The sequence below is a fragment of the Leguminivora glycinivorella genome, chromosome 10 (assembly GCF_023078275.1).
Source record: "Leguminivora glycinivorella isolate SPB_JAAS2020 chromosome 10, LegGlyc_1.1, whole genome shotgun sequence".
NCBI lineage: Eukaryota > Metazoa > Arthropoda > Insecta > Lepidoptera > Tortricidae > Leguminivora > Leguminivora glycinivorella.
The window spans coordinates 1637897-1657576 of NC_062980.1; the positions used below are offsets into that span (position 1 = coordinate 1637897).

General features: G+C 36.9%; 1 protein-coding gene and 1 non-coding gene across 7 annotated transcripts in view; one reads left to right on the top strand and one right to left on the bottom strand.

Annotated features, from left to right (window-relative positions):
• Nucleotides 1-297: 297 nt before the first annotated feature.
• LOC125230157 (broad-complex core protein isoforms 1/2/3/4/5) overlaps nucleotides 298-19680 on the bottom strand; it is a 206448-nt gene continuing 187065 nt past the window's right edge. For 5 of the 6 annotated variants that reach the window (XM_048135202.1, XM_048135204.1, XM_048135200.1 and 2 more), the window contains 6 exons: nucleotides 16862-17078; nucleotides 12991-13173; nucleotides 11886-12365; nucleotides 6260-6428; nucleotides 6091-6138; nucleotides 298-3963 (listed from right to left, as the gene is read on the bottom strand). In XM_048135202.1, the coding sequence (XP_047991159.1) occupies nucleotides 3611-3963; nucleotides 6091-6138; nucleotides 6260-6428; nucleotides 11886-12365; nucleotides 12991-13173; nucleotides 16862-17047 (1419 nt within the window). In that variant the 5' untranslated portion in view covers nucleotides 17048-17078 and the 3' untranslated portion in view covers nucleotides 298-3610. Of the gene's footprint in view, nucleotides 4841-6090; nucleotides 6139-6259; nucleotides 6429-11885; nucleotides 12366-12990; nucleotides 13174-16861; nucleotides 17079-19680 lie in introns of all 6 variants that reach the window. The other variant, XM_048135205.1, reaches the window with a different exon arrangement.
• On the top strand, nucleotides 16088-16171 carry Trnal-uaa. The gene has a single exon. It is a non-coding gene; the product is annotated as a tRNA-Leu (tRNA).

The window sequence follows — 19680 nt, forward strand, 5'->3', positions numbered from 1 at the left end:
TGATAATAAAATAAATTGTAAAGTAGGTAAATAAAGAATAAACAGAAATGATGGCGAAGCTGCATAGTGGCCGGTGAATATTGTGTTAAGGGAAATAAAACACCATGCAGAAAGGCGGAACAGAGGTCGAGGCTCGAAATAAATGGCAAGCGTGACACGTTAATAAAACATAACACAGTGCACAGCCAAGAACAGTCAGTACTAGTATCGAAGCTCCGGGATACAACTCAATACACGAAGCGTACCAAATAATATAATCACTACGGGTGAAGCGTGAGGAGCTAATAAAACTGACGATATTATTTCAGTATATTTGTTTTTATTAAAAACGCCATTATCATCAATATTAGGATTTATGAAGTTCGGTATAACGATTACAATTACATTTTATGAGTAGTTACTTCAAGTATTTTATTTTAAAAGTAAAAGAAAGAAGACTATTTCGTACATAAGTGATGTCAATTTGTGCTATCTTTTTGAAAAGTGCAGCCCATCATTTGTTTCATAGTTGCCAGACATTTTACATTCAATTTGGCGCGTTCACAAATAGAATTTATTTAAAAATGGAAGACAAAAATAAACTCCCCATTTTTGGCACATTTCGCGTTAAAAACGTTAAAATATGGACTGCATTACACAGATGCCAATAACAAAAACGTATTTAAGGAGAGTAAAATAATAATTTAAAAGAAAAAAATATAAAAATTTCAATACAACAACCAATAAATTAATTTAGATTCCTTATAAAATAAGTAAAAACGCCAACAAGAAGTATAAGAACACATTGATAAAGACTCCCTCTTGCGGGGAAATTATGTACCTACGAGAAGTAAAACAAACAGGTCACAGAAACAGTCTTAATCTTGCTAAGATCCTAACTAATGTAGTTTCGACAGGGATGTGTTCTGCTCCTTAGAACACGGTGTAGTTCTCGCCCTTTCAAACCAACTTTTCCTCCCTCCAATTTTGAGATCACAAATTTAGCTCTAATATAAACCGAAAAAAGATTCTCGAATCACAAGCGAATTTTCAAAAACCGAATTTTAGACTCGTCGCATTTTGAAGCGATATTTTTTTTATATAAAATTAGTAATTTTAGTAAATAATTGTACAATTTTTTTATCTACAAATACGCCTAATAGTGTACAATTCAAACGCGTACTTAGTCTAATCAGTCTATAATAGCGCTTATTAATTTTGGCAAAATTATTGCGTTCATACGCTTTTTTCTAAATAAATTCATCACGTTCCATTAAAGACGTAAGTAATTCAACACCAAAATGACCGTACTGCCTTAGCAGCACATCCCTGTAATCATAAATAAACATGTAGATGCTATTATCTATGTGAATTCAGATAAACCTTAATCCTATATAGTTAACTAACGTAATTCCCAAACCCAAATTAACAATAAAACCTAGTACTAAATTACTAGACAAAAAAACAACAATTCTACCGTTTACGTTTCAAAAAACTTTGCAAGTTCAAGCAAATAAAAACTTAACATTTTCCTCACACACGGAATGTTGCGAATTTTTAAAAATTTTGATTCCGTTTTTTTCCACGCTTAATTTTTTCTAACAAGAACATCGTTCCAATTTTAGCACCAAATCTCTAGTCTTCCAATTCGTTAAAGTATAATATAAAACCTACGTATAAACTAAACGAATTGTAATGGCTAAGTTTTATGTATCTAGCAATAACAACAGAACCTTATAACATATAGCATTAACTTTACTTAGGAAGCCTCTCATACTTGTTAGTAGAAGTATAAAGCGTCGTCCGACTACGGTACTCGTACAATAAGACGTGTTTCCAACACTACTTCTAACTTTAGAAGTACACGCAAAATATGTCTTTTCATTAAAAACACAATAGTTATGTAAAGCAGGCACTAATAATTACTTAATGTGTATATCGTTACAATAAATAATGTGTTTATGTTTAAGAATTTCTTACGGCTAATATAAAGAAAATACAACAATAGTATTTAACGACATGACGTCGGCAAAGTGATGTATATTCAACTAGGAGTAAACACAACTAGACAGTAACACCACTGAACTTGGGCTCAAAACTTTTACACTACTTATTACATATTAGTATTCTCTAAGTATATTTTCTCCAACAGTCGTTAAAATTTGCTCTTAAATAAACGTGCTTTAAAGTACACGTCGATAATTTGGCGTTTCTGTAGTCTAAGAGTTTCGAAGCCCCTGCCTTAGTACAATTACAACTATTTATATGGCAAGCAAAAAAATCGATAAAATTGATCTCGAAATATTGAGTCAGCGATCGACACTGTCAAATTTAGGAACATTTAACACTGAGAGTTATTAAATTTATTCTATTTCCTATTATGTAGTCAATATAATAATGTGTGATGTATTGTAATTACAATTGTACAAAATAAACAGGAACAAAATACATTTGTGTTGTTGTCAATGTACGAAGAATAGATGTATAAAACTATGATAATACGTAAAAAAACACTACACTAAACAAGGAAAAAACGCAACAATAATAATTTGAAATGAACACAAGTCGTAATAAAAGTTTAGTTTGATATAAGTAACTAATTCTGACTAAACTAACACGTAACTATGTAGCCATAATCATTCCTTCATAAATGGCACCTCGATATTCACTTCGCAAAATGTTTTTGCATTGATTTTAAATTATAATTCAAGAATTGAAGACTCACTGGGGTGGCAGTGTACAATTAAAGACAATAAAATTAAAATAAATCTAAAATAGAAAGTAAAAACAAGAAAAAGTCAAACCGAATGAGTAAGCGAGCAATAAATAGTATAACGTTACCTTAATGTGTATGTGTAATGTGTATGTCATATAATATGTCTATTTCAGTATTGTTGGGTAAAAGTCCGGTATCATTAGTGACCTGTGCTTTCTGCGGGTTGAATTTAGTTCAAAAAGAAACCCTTGCTTGAATCATTCTGCTGGTGCTATGTTCTGATTTCAGTCTTACGGATAACGAACAAAATCACCTAAAATAATAGTGAATTTGAAAAGCCTCATAAGCCAATTATATAATTGTGTATAATTTTTTAAATAGCATTTTAGTAATCTCGTATAAATATCTAAGAGTGAGATCATGTAGGTAAAATTACAGAATAAATAAATTGCAAAACGCCGAAAAATGAACACAAGGTTGAAAACAATATGCCTCTTTAGTTAGTTTACTTACACGAACACTGTTTCTTTTTTTAATTTAAGCCTAATATATAAATTTACAGCACCAAGATATTAATCTTTTCTCAAAATATTTTTTCTCTTCGCCTTATTGTCACACATTTAACATAGTGTATAATTCAGGAATAGTCACATACCGCAGTATTGCACTGTGGGGCGGCGGGTCGGCCCGCGGAGGCCGCCGGCGCTCCCTCCCTTGTAACATTTGGAATGTCAAACGAAGCTCGCGGCTTCATTGTGAATATTGTGATGATAGTCACTGTCATGGTCACAAACACACAACTACCAAGTTCAAAGTTCTGCTCAAAAAAGTGTATAATAAATCTTAAAATAAAATATCAACGAATATCAACGAGACGTTTAAAAGATATAAAAATAAATGTGATAATTTGTTTGTTTAGACGTTGAATTGATCTTTGAACTTGTAGAAGTCGATGTTGTGGTGTTGGGACGCGATGGGATTGATTTTGGCGTCGACGTTGGAGAGGTTCTGGGGCTGGAGCTGCGGCGCGCCGGGCGCGGGCAGCGGCAGCGGCGGCGGCGGCTGCGGCGCGCCGCGCTGGCGCCGGTGGTAGATGCTCTTGTGGTTGTTGAGCGAGTTGAGCGTGCGGAACACCTTGTGGCAGAGCGAGCAACGCGCCGAGTGCAGCGGCTGCAGGTGCTGCTGCTCCGTGTGCCGTTTGAGCGTGAGCCGCGTCGACAGCAGCTTGCCGCACACCTCGCAGCGGTGCCCCGCCCCGAGCGGGCCCACTGCCACACATAACAACCAACATTAGCGCATTAGTCAAGTCAACATACAGCCCGCCCTCTCGTATCCAACACCACTGCGACCTGCGCTCCAACGGGTCCCATTTTTAAGGAACCAATTGGCACAATTAGCACCACTTGCAAACGTGGTTTAATATTCGCTGTTGAAATTGTATTGTAGAGGCAATTCAACGTGTTTAAAAAGTTCGAATTTGACTAATGCGCTTATTTTTTGTAAATGGAACGTTGGTGGTTATGTGTGTACCGATCATAGATGTCCCAATTGGTTCCAGAAAGGCGAGACTGCGCGAGAGTGCATCGACCGGGGCTCGGGGCCGGGAAAACGGCAGCGATCCACGCTCGCGCAGAAGCGTTTTACATTATTAGTAACGATAAATTATGTATACATATAAGATAAAGACTGCAATGCGCATGCAAGTACAAAGTGAATCTATGCTATTTACATACAAGTGTTAGGAACATATCGCGTTACATTTTTTAAACTTAACAAAGGTACGGGCAAGAGTATGGCTTTAAGGTGGTTAGGATGGCAGTTTTGTTTCGTCGAATGGCAACGTTTCGTATGGCGAGTACGCGGGGCGGCGGGGAGCGCGCGGTGCGCGGGGGGCACGCGGCCGTCAGTTGACGGGGTAGAACGGGCCCTGGCCCGGCGCCGGCGCCTGCTGCTTGCGGTGGTAGATGGACTTGTGGTTCCGGAGGCTATTCAGGCTGGAATACACCCGCCGGCATATGTTACACACTGGCTCGCGCGAGGGGCGCATGTGAACGTTCTGAATGTGCCGTTTGAGCCGCGTCAGCGAGGATAGGCTCTTGTTACACGGCTCGCATCTGTAATCTTCTTGGGGGGTGCGGGCGCCACCTGGTCACAACACAAGCTGTTAGCCCCATCGAAGCTTCGAACGCACTTTTAATGCACTCTCCATAACGTAGCCTCTCTTAAAGCACCGCCACCCCCCTTTAAGTCTGATGATAGCCATCCGTCGAGTCGTATAAAGCGGTATTAGTACGCAATGCATTGTTCTTTCTACCTAACCGTCCTACGGTGCTTACGGTGAAATGAGTGAAATCAGTTTTACAACAAACTGACGCGCCCGGCTCAGTGCAGTTTCGAATATCTCGAACAATAGTAATTCTTCAATGAAATCAAATGTTTTTTTAAGCTGACACCGCGATAGCATTACTAAAATTCCATTGTCCAATCTTGATCGTTCCGAATATAATTTGACACAATATTTTTCCCAAGACAACGTGATAATGGGTAATACGAGTGTGTTTTTAGAAACATTACTGATTCATGGGATCCACCGTGATTTTACAGACACGATCTCGTAACGAGCTAAGATTTTCAAAACTATTACATTCGAGACGCTTGGCAGTCTTAGGACGAGTGCATTTATTTCTAGGTTCAGTTGTAAATACATTTTTTTATAAAATAATTTTACAGCCAATTGGGTCAAGTGCGATAATGATAAAATTCTTACCAATAATGGTGAAATGATTTGAAGGAAGTAGAAAGTATAAAAAAGAAGAAAGATTCCAAATAAAACAAAATTGCGAATAAAAAATTAAGAACAAAACAACCTAATCCGGAAATGGGAGTGAGGGATGTCCTAACACACAGTGTTTTCAAATCACATCTAGGAAACAAGCTAGCATATGTTCATAAACTATGGTTACAATACAAACATGCACGCCGCATTGCGTTTTGGTTCAATGATCAACGACTCCAGAACTGCCAACGGACAGGAACCAAAACTTAATAGGCACAGTCAATACATACATCGAACCAGAACACAAAAAAGCTAACATTAATATTTAATACAGATCACAGAGCACAAAATGAAGACATATACAGAGGTTAAAAGGTTATAGGAGATAGGGATATCATAAGTAAAATACATAATAATATTTATGTCACGTGATAATTGCCTCATACATTTTGTAAAAATATAAAACCTAATAATGATATATAAACCTAATAATGACAGAGCAGAGAGGAAGCGGTGATGGTGGCATACGACAGACAGTGCATTAAAAATATCGTTTTTTTTTTCAATATATGTAGGTAATGCATAAAATAAACTTGTTGCTAGACAAGCCGCGACTCACCTTGGGAAGTGCTCGCCATGCCGTCGGGAGCCAGCGGACTCTGCAGACCTGGAAACACGATATCGACATTGCATTCATCTGTACCATGCTTCGTCTTTATTCTAGATAGGGACTATCACAGTATCAAATTCACAAATCACATACTACGGCAAACACTAGTTATAGTTACCTTGCAATGATGGATGTTCCGTGAGTGCCGCCATACTGAAGTTGTAAGTGTTAGAGGGAGCGAAGAGTTTCGTGTCGGCCGGTTGTATGAATGGCGACGGTGGCAGCTGGGGCGGTGGTGTGCGGTCGTCATTTTCAGCTGAACTGCCGCGTGAAGGTGGGCCCCCTCCCTGAGGCACATGCAAAATAGGTACTTTAGTCTTTGATGTTTTTTATACTATTCTTTGGTGATCCTAAAGTAGTAAAGGTTTGAAGAGATAAAGTTACTAAAATCAAATATTAAGTAACTAGAAGTTAAACAAATTGCTTATTTATTTTCATCTCGTTATCTAAATATCTGAAATACCTACTCGAATAATATTCAACAAATTCTGATTATTCAGTCTTCCTGAATGGAAGCAAATTAAAAAAGTTATTTAGGCAAAATTATCTCAAGACTTCAACTATCAGACTTGGTATTCCAATTTAACTTGGGGAAACAAACTTTTCACTTAGTGAAAAAAAAATTCTAATGTCCGTACTTCGTAGTTCCGAGGCGTTATGGCGAAAGTGTGAGGAAAAAACAAATTCTAGGGAATCAGCAAGACCTTGAAGTATTGAGTTTTCGTCCTGAATGTTGTTGATCTCTTTTCTTAATTTGAGGAAACCATGGAACCTCCCTTATTTCGATACCTAATTATTCGAAGAACGTAAAAGATCAAACGAAAACAAACAGCGGGTAGTCGGTAGTTAAAAATAGGCAGGTATTTTGTGCTTTACGTAAAAATAGATTTGAAATAAGATATGAAACTAATTTGAAGTTCTGATATAAAGATTTCGTCACTACTTTGAAAAACAAGCAAATCTTGTCACTATGAAAAGGGACGAAATTCAAGTTTTCAATTGGACCTTCGCCGCTACATAAATTTGCAATAAATTAAGTGTTATGCTCAGTCGAAGTTGTCGATGATTCCGCCGATGTCTAGGCTTTTAGGCACGCTTTTTATAAAGACAATATACCTGTTTTTAGGCACTGGTCCCACCGCGAGCTAGTAAGCTATGAGGTATCGGCTGTAAAAACGAACAAAAGATAAGCACCCCCGTGCAAATAAAAGATACACGGCGATTTTGATAGCTCACCGCTGGACGAGTAACTATAAACATCGCCGTGTCTCTTTTATTTACGCGGGAGTGATTATCTTTTGTTCGTTTTTATAGACGATAGCTCATAGCTTACTAGTTCGCGGTGGGACCAGCACGGTTAGCACATGATTGCTGCGAGAGTATGTCGCCGCGAGATAGATCACACGTCTTCTTCTAATTGTGTTAATGACATAAGGACGGGTAGTCTACCTTGCGGCGACATACTCTCGCGGGAGAAATGTGCTAACCGTACAGTGCCTTATTGACAAGACTTGCTTGACCGTCTAGATATATTAATTAGTAATTCTATCTAGGTCCACACTTTTAAAGCACCAAGCTACAGTTTCAATTCTAGAAGCTCAGGCATTAAGATTACCGAGTATCTAGACTAGAATTTGTACCCGGAACCGCTTAGTGTCAAATGGCGACGTTCGGGCGACCCGTTATTGAGCAGTTCGCTTTGCTCTAGTGCCAGAGTCAGGTTTTATTGCTTTGCCTAAAGTCGCGATTTGCGATCACGTGACAACATAAATTCTGCTGTTTTTTTTAATTTATTTTGACATTTAAATAAAACAATCGCATGTAGATAGTTTTTTAGTGTACGTAAAATTATGCGACTTTCTTGTAGACACTATAACATTAATTAAATTTAAAGCTAGAATTACGTACTTTATTTTTAAATAAAGGCGTCGAAATGTGACTTTTTGTAACATTGTATTATAGAGAGTTACTGTCAAAGTAAAATGTGTAATCACAGTGCTATCTCTCGACACAAGCTTAAAACTTTTGAACCTCAGTTTTGACAATATGGCCCATATTGTTAGCTTGGTATGTGATAAAATGTCAAATATTAATATTAGCGCCATCTAGCCGAGCGTTCCCCAAAGGTGTAACGCTATCTAGGTCACTGTACCTTTTCCCCTAGGACTTTGACGTATGTTTTTTTCTTAGACTTTATCTGTCTATACGGAGTAGTACGTCTATGTCTTTGATTGTATTAACCTTCAATATTGCCATGAAGGAACTACGAGGAAGCGAAGTCAATTGAAAATAAATAAAATCATTGTATTTATCCATTGAGCTATTACTATGTACGTAGTACATTATACTCCAATGTATCTATCTACACAGTTATTGATTAAGAAGTAGGTAATACCAAAGACATATGTAACTCCGTATAGACGGATAAAGTCTAAGAAAAAAACGTACCTCAAAGCCCTAGACAAAAAGGCACGGTGACCTAGATGGCGTTACACCTTCGGGGAACACTCGGCTAGATGGCGCTAATATTAATATTTGACATTTTAATACATATCAAGCTAACAATATGGGCCAAATTGTCAAAACTGTGGTTCAAAAGTTGGAGTTGAGGGTACTACGAGTAGGTACCTAAATACGAGGAATGCCAAGATCGACATCCGCTTAAAGACCAAAATATTCATGTTGACGTTCTATAAGGAAATAATTTCATTTCTATTCGGCAATGATCATTCCAGCAATATTAACTGAATCCTTTTAAAAGGCGCACGAATTGATGAAATACAAATTTGTGATTTCATTACGTCTATGTACTAACGAAATTTCCGACGAAAATAACTGCTGTTTCGTGAATATAGGTAAATATAGTCCATACTCGTACTAGCAACTTTCATCTAAACATATCTACCTACATACTGTTAAACGTGTACTGAATACTTACTGAATACAATAATATTAACTTTGTGTTCTCGATTGTAAATGAGTCAAGTGTATGTTCTTTAATTATATTTAAGGCATTTCTTTATTAATCTGAGGCTAAGATGACAATCATGATAAAAGTAACTCCAATTTCAATAAATTAGGTAGGTATGAAAATTTGAAATATTCACCTACGTTTTCCTATAATTAATCGTCGTTTCATCTACACTCAATAATTTTATTTTCGGCGTTTGTTATTAGTCGATACCTCTGGGTTCAATTGGCGTAAAGGACATTTTGGCGAAAATGAGTTATATATACAGTTTTGTTCAGAATTTCAAGCGCTATCGATCTGTGTAGTTAAAATTTCGATATCTCTTAAAAAGTTGCCTTTACGACCAAGATTTTCTACTATGGACTTGCAAAAATAGCTTTTCTGAAGAGGCGTAAATATCAAGTCATTAATTTTAAATTATTATTTGTGTCGTAAAGGAAATCTACAAATAAAAATATAGTCGTAAGTCACCTTGACATATATTGTTGCCCTTTAAGCCCTTACTTTCTAAGGATCACTTTCTATAGTAGTGTGATGAAGTTGGGCGTAAAGGACAAGTTTTTCTGTTCTTCGTCCTTTACGGCCAGCACTAAAAATATTTTATCCGCAACTGTAATCGATATCTTTGGGTTCAATTGTCGTAAAGGACATATAATGCAGGTTTGCAAGGGAAAGATAAACCCACTTTTTTGTTTTTTTGACCTATATTTGTGACGTGTATAAGAAAAATATGCAGATTACGAGTATCTTTAACCTAGTGTAGCAACCGTAGTGATAAACTAAACGATTTAGAAGATAGATGGTTGTAAAGGACACGTCAAAATGTTATAACGTCCTTTACACCCATGATTTGATAGGGTCGTAAATGACGGTCTTAGATGATTTTTATACAAAGTCGGGGCGTAATTGTAACCGAAATGGTACAAATGTTGTTCTAAGTTTAAAATTAAAAACTGGAAAAATGTATCAAAACGTACTTAATATGGCATAGAATAGCTACATCAGTTTAATGCAGTGTATTATTTATCAAAGCTATCTTAGCAACAAAAAAGAACAAGACTAATATTTTATATCCAGTTTTGTAATAAAGAAACAATATTTGCTTAAAAACTATCTAATACTTTGGCAACAAATTCAAAGTTATTTTTTTAGTATTCGACGCTGTCTGAATAGTCAGTAGGTTATGCATTTAGTCTTTAATTCTAGCAGGGAAACGCTTTCGTAGTATTATTATACTGCGGCGAGATGTAGGTAATTAAAAAAAACACTATGGTAATCAGGGTACGTACCCAAATGCACAAACGCTCACGATAATGTCTATTTCGTAGCTATATATCTTTATCGCTCTTGCGTATTGCACCAGACTGCATTTTTGTCGGCGTCTGGCGTCGACGATTGCCATTCAGCTACGCCGGCAGTAAACTTTAACAGTAGACTATACTAACATTTAGTGCGACAATAACAGGTGCGTTTCGCTAGCGAATGAGCGTTAGCGTTTGGTGACTTGGCTATGTACCCAGGTACTTAAAGCATTGACTATAATATTTCTAGGATTGAACTCATAATTAAGATTATTCTTATTTAACAGGTTTACGACTAAATAACAATCTTCTGTTTTAAAATTATCAAAAATATGAGTCAACATAGTAGGTAGTCTTGACTACAGTTTGTATACGCGTCCTAACTTGACTTAAAATTACTGTCGTATTAATATAGTCTACTATTCACAGTTGCTGATTAAAGTTTACGTGATTACCATTAGTGTTTTTATATTTACTTAAACTACGAAAGCGTTTCCCTGCTAGAATTAAATACTGAATGCGTAACTTATTGAGACAGCCGAGCGGCGAGTAGGTACTAAAATAATAACTTTCCAAAATATTAGATAGTTTTTAAGCAAATGTTGTTTCTTTATTGCAAATCTGGATATAAAATAGTCTTGTTCTTTGTCTCTGTTAAATATTTAGATAAATATATACTGTAACACTAATGTGGCTATTCTATGCCATATTAACTACGTTTTGATACATTTTTCAAGTTTCTCAATTGTAAACTAAGCTAAAAACAGTTGCCATTTGTACCATTCCGGTTACATTTACGCCCCGAATTTGTATAAAAATCATCTAAGACCGTCATTTACGACCCTATCGACTCTAATTGTTCAAAAAAATCGTGGGTGTAAAGGACGTCCATAGCATTTTGACGTGTCCTTTACAACCATCTAACTTCTAAACCGTTTAGTTTATCACTACGGTTGCTACACTAGGTGAAGGATACTAAAAATCTACATATTTTTCTATATACGTCACAAATATAGGTCATAAAACAAAAAAGATATAAACATTTTTCTAAAAAAAAAGTTGTTTTTTGCTTCTCCTGAAAACCTGCATTTTGTCCTTTACGCCAATTGAACCCAAAGGTATCGATATGATTGTTATTTTGGCTAAACCCTTTAGTTGCTAATGTCAAAAATAAAACGTTATGCTAACCATAATAAGTGTCATAATCATAAACTGAATGTTCAATTTAGACCTCGGTCTCCGCTTGACGCCGCCGTCCATATTTGTGTCGCTTAAATTCAAATCTGGGTAAATCCATTCTGCTTTAAGGTTGATTATATAAAAATATATACTATGATCTGAAAGATTGTCAACCTTATAGCAGAATGAATTTACCCAAGTTTGAAGTTCAGCGACATATTTATAATAACAGGCATCAACGGGCAGAAGCATCAACGGGAGACCGCTGTCTAACTTCGATTTTACCAACTCACGAGAGGTCTGTGATGTGGCGGCGTGTCATCCGTACTCCGGTCTATATCTGCGTTGGAGCCGCAAATCATGTCTAGAGGCTCATTCTTGACCTCATCCATCAGTCTTGGCGACGGCGAGGAGCTGCTATTCGAAATCCCGTTCCCATTATTCCCAGGCTCGTGAGCTCTCGTGTTGTTGATAATCGAGTGGTTCTTTGTAGAGAAGTCGGCTGCGTGGATCTGTGTCTCATTGTTGTTGTCGTGGCGCGCGCGCTTGATGACGTCAGGGGAGTTGTCCGCGGAGCGGGACATGCGGCGGGGCGGGAGGGAGACGCGGCGCATCATCTGCTGGATGCTGGAGTGCTGCGGGTGGGAGAGGAGCGCCTCCTCCAGCTTGTCGGTGTAGGAGGGGGTGTGGGGGTGCGCGTGCGCCGGGTGCGGCGGCGGCGTGTGCGGGGAGGCGGCGGCGGCGGCGGCGCGCGCGAGGCTCTGCACCAGGGGCTGTGGGGAAAACAGAGTGTTAAGAGTTTACAATAAAATAAATGTCGGAGACATTTATTTATGGTGGACTGATCAATTTGGGCAATAGAGTGGCAAGAATTGAAAAATAAATTGTTTTATTTGATAGTTTGTTATTATGACTTCCAACTAAATGGACGACAAAACATTATACCGACTTATTGAGCCAACCAAAGCAATCCTCCTTCACCTACTTGCTTTTAAATACTTAGCTACTCAAGTCTTGTCGAATCCCTCTCGTCTTGTCTGTTACTGACAACAGAATAGCCATCAGGGATACATTTATGACGACACGACGCTTACTGGTGCCGGAGGCTCCCAGTTTTGGACTGAGTGCGTCGGGTTTGACCCGACTATCTAAGTATGAGAGCGCGCAAAGGCAGCCGGTCTTGGATTGATTGTGAGTGCGTCGGGCGTTGCCCGACTCCTTAAGACCCTTATGTATGAGGGCACCGAACCGAAGGCGTCCGGTTCGGAAGTGAGTGCGTCGGGCTTCACCCGACTCCCGTCTTTAGATCGGTGTGCCCGACTCTTTAAGTAAAAGAGCGCCAAAGCCGCCCGTTTTCGGATGCGTGTGACTTTAGTGGCTTTTGCTGTATGTACTTACTCCCTGAGCATCATCGTTCTGCGTGAGCCCGGAGACGCGCAGCACCTCGGCGGTCTTCAAGAAGGAGGAGAGGCTCCGCTGGTGCACGTTCACCTCGCCGTGGTAGATGAACTCCACCAGCGCGTGCAGGTCCGTGAACGCCACGTCTTGGAGGACGATCACGGGATGTTTACATGGTGTTGACTGCGGAGAAAAGAGTTTATTAACCCTAAAATGCATGATTTTTTTCTTTTGACGCGAAGTTAAATAGGTATATGTGATAGACAATGGTTTTCCGACTCTTTGAAAATCGATTTCAATCAATACTAATATTATAAATGGGAAAGTGTGTGTGTCTGTTTGTTTGTCCGTCTTTCACGGCAAAACGGAGCGACGAATTGACGTGACTTATGTGGAGATAGTTGAAGGGATGGAGAGTGACATAGACAACTTTTTGTCTCTTTCTAGCGAAGCCGCCAGCAAAAGCTAGTACTAAATAAATAAGTGTTAGAAGTTAAATAGCCTAAATCATATTTATACAAATATATAATTATATATAAATTTTAACTGAAAACTTTTACTCCTATTAAAAGGATTTGTGAATCACCTATGATAAAATGTTATAACTAAAAATAATTACTATGAAAAAATCAGCCTAAATCACACACTAAAAATCGCCATAATCCCGTTTTTTCACACTTTTCCGCCATTTCATCTTAATCCTTAAATAATAAATATTAAATCATAATAATTTAAAGTTTTTTTTATTATTTATTAAATAACCGTAAATAATGAATAATAATTAAGTAATAAATGTTATTTTGGATAGCTACATATTGAGCCACGGGCCATCAAAGATATGATGCATATATACATACATACATACAATCACGCCTGTTTCCCATAAAGGGGTAGGCAGAACACATGAAACTACTAAAGCTTCAGTGCCACTCTTGGCAAATAAGGGGTTGAAAGAAAACGAAACTGTGACATTGCAGTGACAGGTTGCCAGCCTCTCGCCTACGCCACAATTTAACCCATATCCCATAGTCGCCTTCTACGACACCCACGGGAAGAAAGGGGGTGGTGAAATTCTTAACCCGTCACCACACAGGCTAACAAATAAAATAAATAATAAATAAATAAGAATATACATTATCATGCATTTAAGGGTTCATAATTATAATTTTTGACGACCGGTCTGGCGCAGTCGGTAGTGACCCTGCCTGCTGCGCCGCGGTGCCGGGTTCGAATCCCGGTAAGGGCATTTATTAGTGTGATGAGCACAGATATTTGTTCCTGAGTCATGGGTGTTTTCTATGTAGATAAGTATTTATATATTATATATCTCGTTGTCTGAGTACCCACAGCACAAGCCTTCTCGAGCTTACCGTGGGCCTCAGTCAATCTGTGTAAGAATGTCATATAATATTTATTTATTTATTTATTTATTTTATAATTAGTGACCCACCCAGTGGTCAAATTGGGGAAATATTACAAAAAAAGCCAGCAGTGTCCGTAGCCGAATGCACAAACGCTCACGATAATATCTATTTCGTAGCTATCTATCTCTATCACTCTTGCGACAGAGCTAGACTGCATTTCTGTCGGCGCATAAATTAAATATAACAAGATCATATCATCCCACACATTAAAATGCGACCGCCTACGAACGCGCTTACACTCCACCACACATAGATGGCGCCACAAAAAAAAAATGCCTTGTTGCCACCGATTATTTGTAGATTGGCATTAAGTGTCAATTCCGAGCCGTAAATCTATGTCAAAAGTGACACTTAACGCCATCTACAAGTATAATCGAAAGCTACAAGACATTTTTTTTGTGGCGCCATCTATGTGTGGTGGAGTGTAAGCGCGGTCTTAGGCGGTCGCATTTTAATGTATGGGATGGTATGATCTTGTTATATTTAATCTATGGTCGGCGGCATTGGCAATCGCTAACGCCGGCTGGTCAGAAGTAGGTACTAGAAACCGACGAACATGTATGAGGAACGATATGAAAGTGTTGGTCAGGATCGTAGCAAATGGAAATCCGTGATCTCAGCCTACCCATTTGGGAAACAGGCGTGATGTATGTAGTGACCCACCAAGTCTTCTAATGGGTATACAAATAAACCTTCCTCTTTTTTTTTTCAGAGGTGGAGGTAATCCTTATTGGATACTGCCGACCCGGTGTTCGACAGCATGCCCGACTCGGCTATGCTTAAACCTTCCTCTTGAATCACTATCTCAGTACCTATTATTAAAAAAAAAAACATTAAAATTCATTGCGTAGTTTTAAAGGTCTATGCATACATAGGGACAGACAGCGGAAATCAGAAAAATATCTATTTGATTTGGTAAGAGTAAGCCCATTTATAATAATAAAAAAAAAAAAAATCATACAGCCCGCCTGGTAAGCAGTTACCGTAGCCTACATCATCATCATCATCATCATATCAGCCCTTTATCGCCCACTGCTGAGCATAGGCCTCTCTTCTAGTACGCCACTTGTAGTAGTAGCCTACGGATGCTTGTAACTAAAGAGGCAACCTGTGCGTTGCCGATCCTTAAGAACCTTTTTAAGTACACAATTTTCTTTAAAACATTGCTGAAGAATTGGTCTAATCTGAATAGTCTTAAGGCGTTCATTAATTGTGACGTTCTTAAGCAAAAACTTTGCCTACATAAATACAACATACTTATTAAAAATAATTTAATTTAATATAAAATATTATTTTTATAGGTACTTTAATTATTATTTTTATTTTATATAGGTAATTAATACATAGGTACATATTTAAGTCACATTAAAATGTAATCACAATTTTAGGAAGATTAAATAGTAATGTAATAATTGTCATAACATAAAATACTCAACATTTTGACAAATTTTACATATATAAGTACAACTAAATACACCAGTTACAATTAATTAAAAAACATGTCGATTAAAATTATCAGTTCATGACAGCATTAGAAAAAAATAATTATATCTAGAAATCGTAAATTCAATGGCGACGGTGAAAATCAAACAATTGATTAGTCATACTCGTTCATAATTGCACAACATTGCAGTGTGTACAAGCGTATGCGTAATTTCGCCCTAGGCTGCCAAGTCAGGTTGGCCGAGTGGTCTAAGGCGCCAGATTTAAGCTCTGGTTCCCGAGAGGGAGCGTGGGTTCGAACCCCACACCTGACAAATCTTTATTTTTCTTTTTGCTCCTATTTTTTAATTTCCTTTTTATTTTTAATATTTTTTGCATTTCAATAATTAAGTTTACTTAATATGACTTTTTTTTGTTTGTCAATTATTTTGTGAAATAATTATGGTATTTTTTTATTTAAAATTAGTTCCTCTAATAAATACTTATTGAAAGAATATTTTTGTGTGAAATAAATTGCAAATGCATTACAATTTTGTAATTTTTTTTTGTAAAAAATAGGTAGGTGCATATTTCAATTTTATTGGACGAATTTACATGATGGTTGGATTTACAGGATGACGGTTTAAATTTAAATGATTCGTATGACATTTATGTATGGGTTTGTGGCATCTTAATTCGGCTTTTTTATGATCGTATTGTAAACTTAATGAAAAAAAAACAGAAATTATTTTAACGTGTCTTTAAATTAAAAAAAAAAAATTTAATTAATATTAACAGTGTACGTATGTATAATAAATAAGTTCAAATAAATCAAAATAGATCTGTAGATATGATTTTTTTGATACTTGCTAAAATAGCTATCTTTCAATTTCAACGGATTTTTTAAAATAATATAATAAACATTTTTTTTCAATGAACTTTGTGCTTAATTAGTGAATTTCTAGCTTTTGTTTTTTATTTCTTTGAGTAAGTAGAATGCTTTATTTTTCAACGAAAACACTTACTTTTAATAGCTCCCTGAAATACGGGCTGCAAGCCGACAGGACTACCCGATGTGCCTTCAAACTCTTTCCGTCGCACGCCAGCGTGACGTCAACAAAGTCCTCATCGTCCCGCAGGTTCTCGAAGGCGCTGGTGATGCTGCTCTGGTAGTTGTTCCACCGCAGGCAGAAGTGCTGCGTGTCCGCCATTGTTGTGGTTAGCGAGTCATGTGTGTGTGACCTGGAAGGATAGATGGCGTTAGTATACACAAAAAAAATAACTTGGTAGTTGGTACACGTTATTATTTATTCTGTATCACATCGATATTTTTTATTTTATTTTTATAATTATAAAAGGGTCACAGACTAGTCGTGGCGAAAACTTGGCCTACGATACGAGCTCGCCCAGAAGGCGCCTGTTCCCCCTTGATCTGTATTATTTATCTTTATCAGAAAGGGCTTCATCTTTTTATAGCAGGATAACCAACCATTCTCGAAGCTGTAAATTTTTATACCGACATTTTTAAAACTGAATAAATTACAGGCCAAACTATTTACACTAAAACTGTTTTCTATATTTTATTTGAACTAAAAAGAGTTTTTCTTTAAAGTAGTGTCGATAAAACTTATAATTTAAGATTTTATACAATATATTTTATTTTTATTTGTATCTTTGGGATTGAATCGAACTTAGAACAATGGATAGCTCTTTAGATAAAAATAACCAGTTGTTAAGGTGAACTCGGTTCATTAAATCGTACGTATGTCATTCCTATTTATTCGTAGTCGGCATTAACAACATGTTTATCATGCAACTTTCAAAGATAAGCTGGAAAGAAACCGTTATCAAAAGACTTTAGCACAATATGGTCAATCATTATAATAGAAATAAAACAACAAAGATTGTAAAACAGGTCAAACGTGATAAAAACGTCTTGCATAATGTATCAATTGCTTATTAAAAATGAATAATGATTTTGGCCTATTTTATTGCAAAAATATTGTCGCGATACTATTATTTATGACATTTCAACGCCCCAACGGATCATGGCCCGTTGTGAACAGTATTCTATTTTCTTTTCTTGACAATCTTGACTCGTTTCAACTTACATGAAAAGCGACAATATAATAAGGGATATTTGTTCCTGAGTCACCGATGTTTTCTATGTATATAGTACTAGCATGTATATAGTACTAGCTCAGAAAGAGACAAAAAATAGCCTATGTCCTATCCATCTCTTCAACTATCTCAACTTAAAAAATCAAGTCAACTCGTCGCTCCGTTTTGCCGTGAAAGACGGACAAACAAACAGACACACACTTTCCCATTTATAAATTAGTATGGATTTGTATATTAAATAAATCGTTGTCTGAGTACCCACAGCAGAAGCCTTCTTGAGCTTACCGTGAGACTCCGTCAATCTGTGTAAGAATGTCCTATATATTTATTTATTTTATTTAATAAAAGGTGCTTTTGTGTCAAGTAATATTTAAAAAAAAATTGTCGGGTTGAAGTTAAATACAAAAAATTGTTTAATAGAAAAGTCAACTTACGTTAATAAGCAGTGACGAATGATTTGAGGACGACAGACGCAAGCCCTCACATGACGCAAAATATATTTTTTTTTTTATGGGATAGGAGGCAAACGAGCAGACAGGTCGCCTGATGGTAAGCGATCATCGCCGCCCATGGACACCCGAAACACCAGAGGTGTTGGAGAAGAATGGCACAAAATGATACGAAGAGCCGATCTGAATCCCTGGGATATGGGACAAAGTCTGAGTTGATGATGAATTGTTTAATAATAGTACATTGTGCAACAAGGGGAGGAAGTTGAATATTACTAACGAGAGTAAGTTAAATCGCGACGGCTTGCCGGAGCGATTTAAAGACTCGAGTTAGTAATATTCATACTCCCCGAGTTACACACAATGTTTTTCATCAATGTAAAAAATATGTAAATAGATGTAAAGAAGACAAGTACGGTACAAGAAATTTCATTATTCCCTTGGGAGAACGATTTTTCTATAACTCACGCTCCGCCTGCGTACAATAGCACATTTAAAGTGCGGGTCTGATGAAAAACTATTTTATTAAATGTAATCGCACAGAATAGTATATTGTGTATTAAGAGCGGAAAGAGAAGGATTACGAACGAGAGGCTGTTTGAGAAGCCCGACGCCGAACAGCCGCCCGTGATATAGGTATTACAAACCTTTTATACTAAATGTATTGAAATACCTACGCTGACATTTCGAAAATTCTTCCACCATCTTGTAATTTTTGACAGGTCGTGGAAGGCCCCACCCAGGTATTCACTTTACCGCCCTAGGGCAGTAAAATAGCTCATTACGTATCAGACATGTACTAACACCGTTTACGAGCAAATGTCAAGTTATAATAATGTATTGAATGTTGTCTGTTTTGTGTGCCTTATGAATAAAATAAAAAAAAAATAAAAAAAAATGTGATGAAAAAAAATATCCTAAGGAATAATCTCACACAAGTTATTACTTTCTAATCTACAAGAAAATTACCCTTTCAACAAATTGATCGAAGAAACATAATCAGGACCTAACTAATTAAATCTAAACAATAACGATTGTATACGAATACCTCGAAAAAGTAACTTCACTGACTTCTTTAACAAAAAATCTGGAACTTTTAGTTTGGTAAGGCATTTGAGTGGATTCCTTGTGAAACAAATGAAGGTTTTTTTATTGAATTCTATTAAATTCGCCATTGTTATAAGCTTCTATAGAAACTCCCAATGAAAAACATATGAACAAACAATAGACGTTTAACGGGTGCTTTGAAAGAAAACCTTACTTATTAGGTAAGT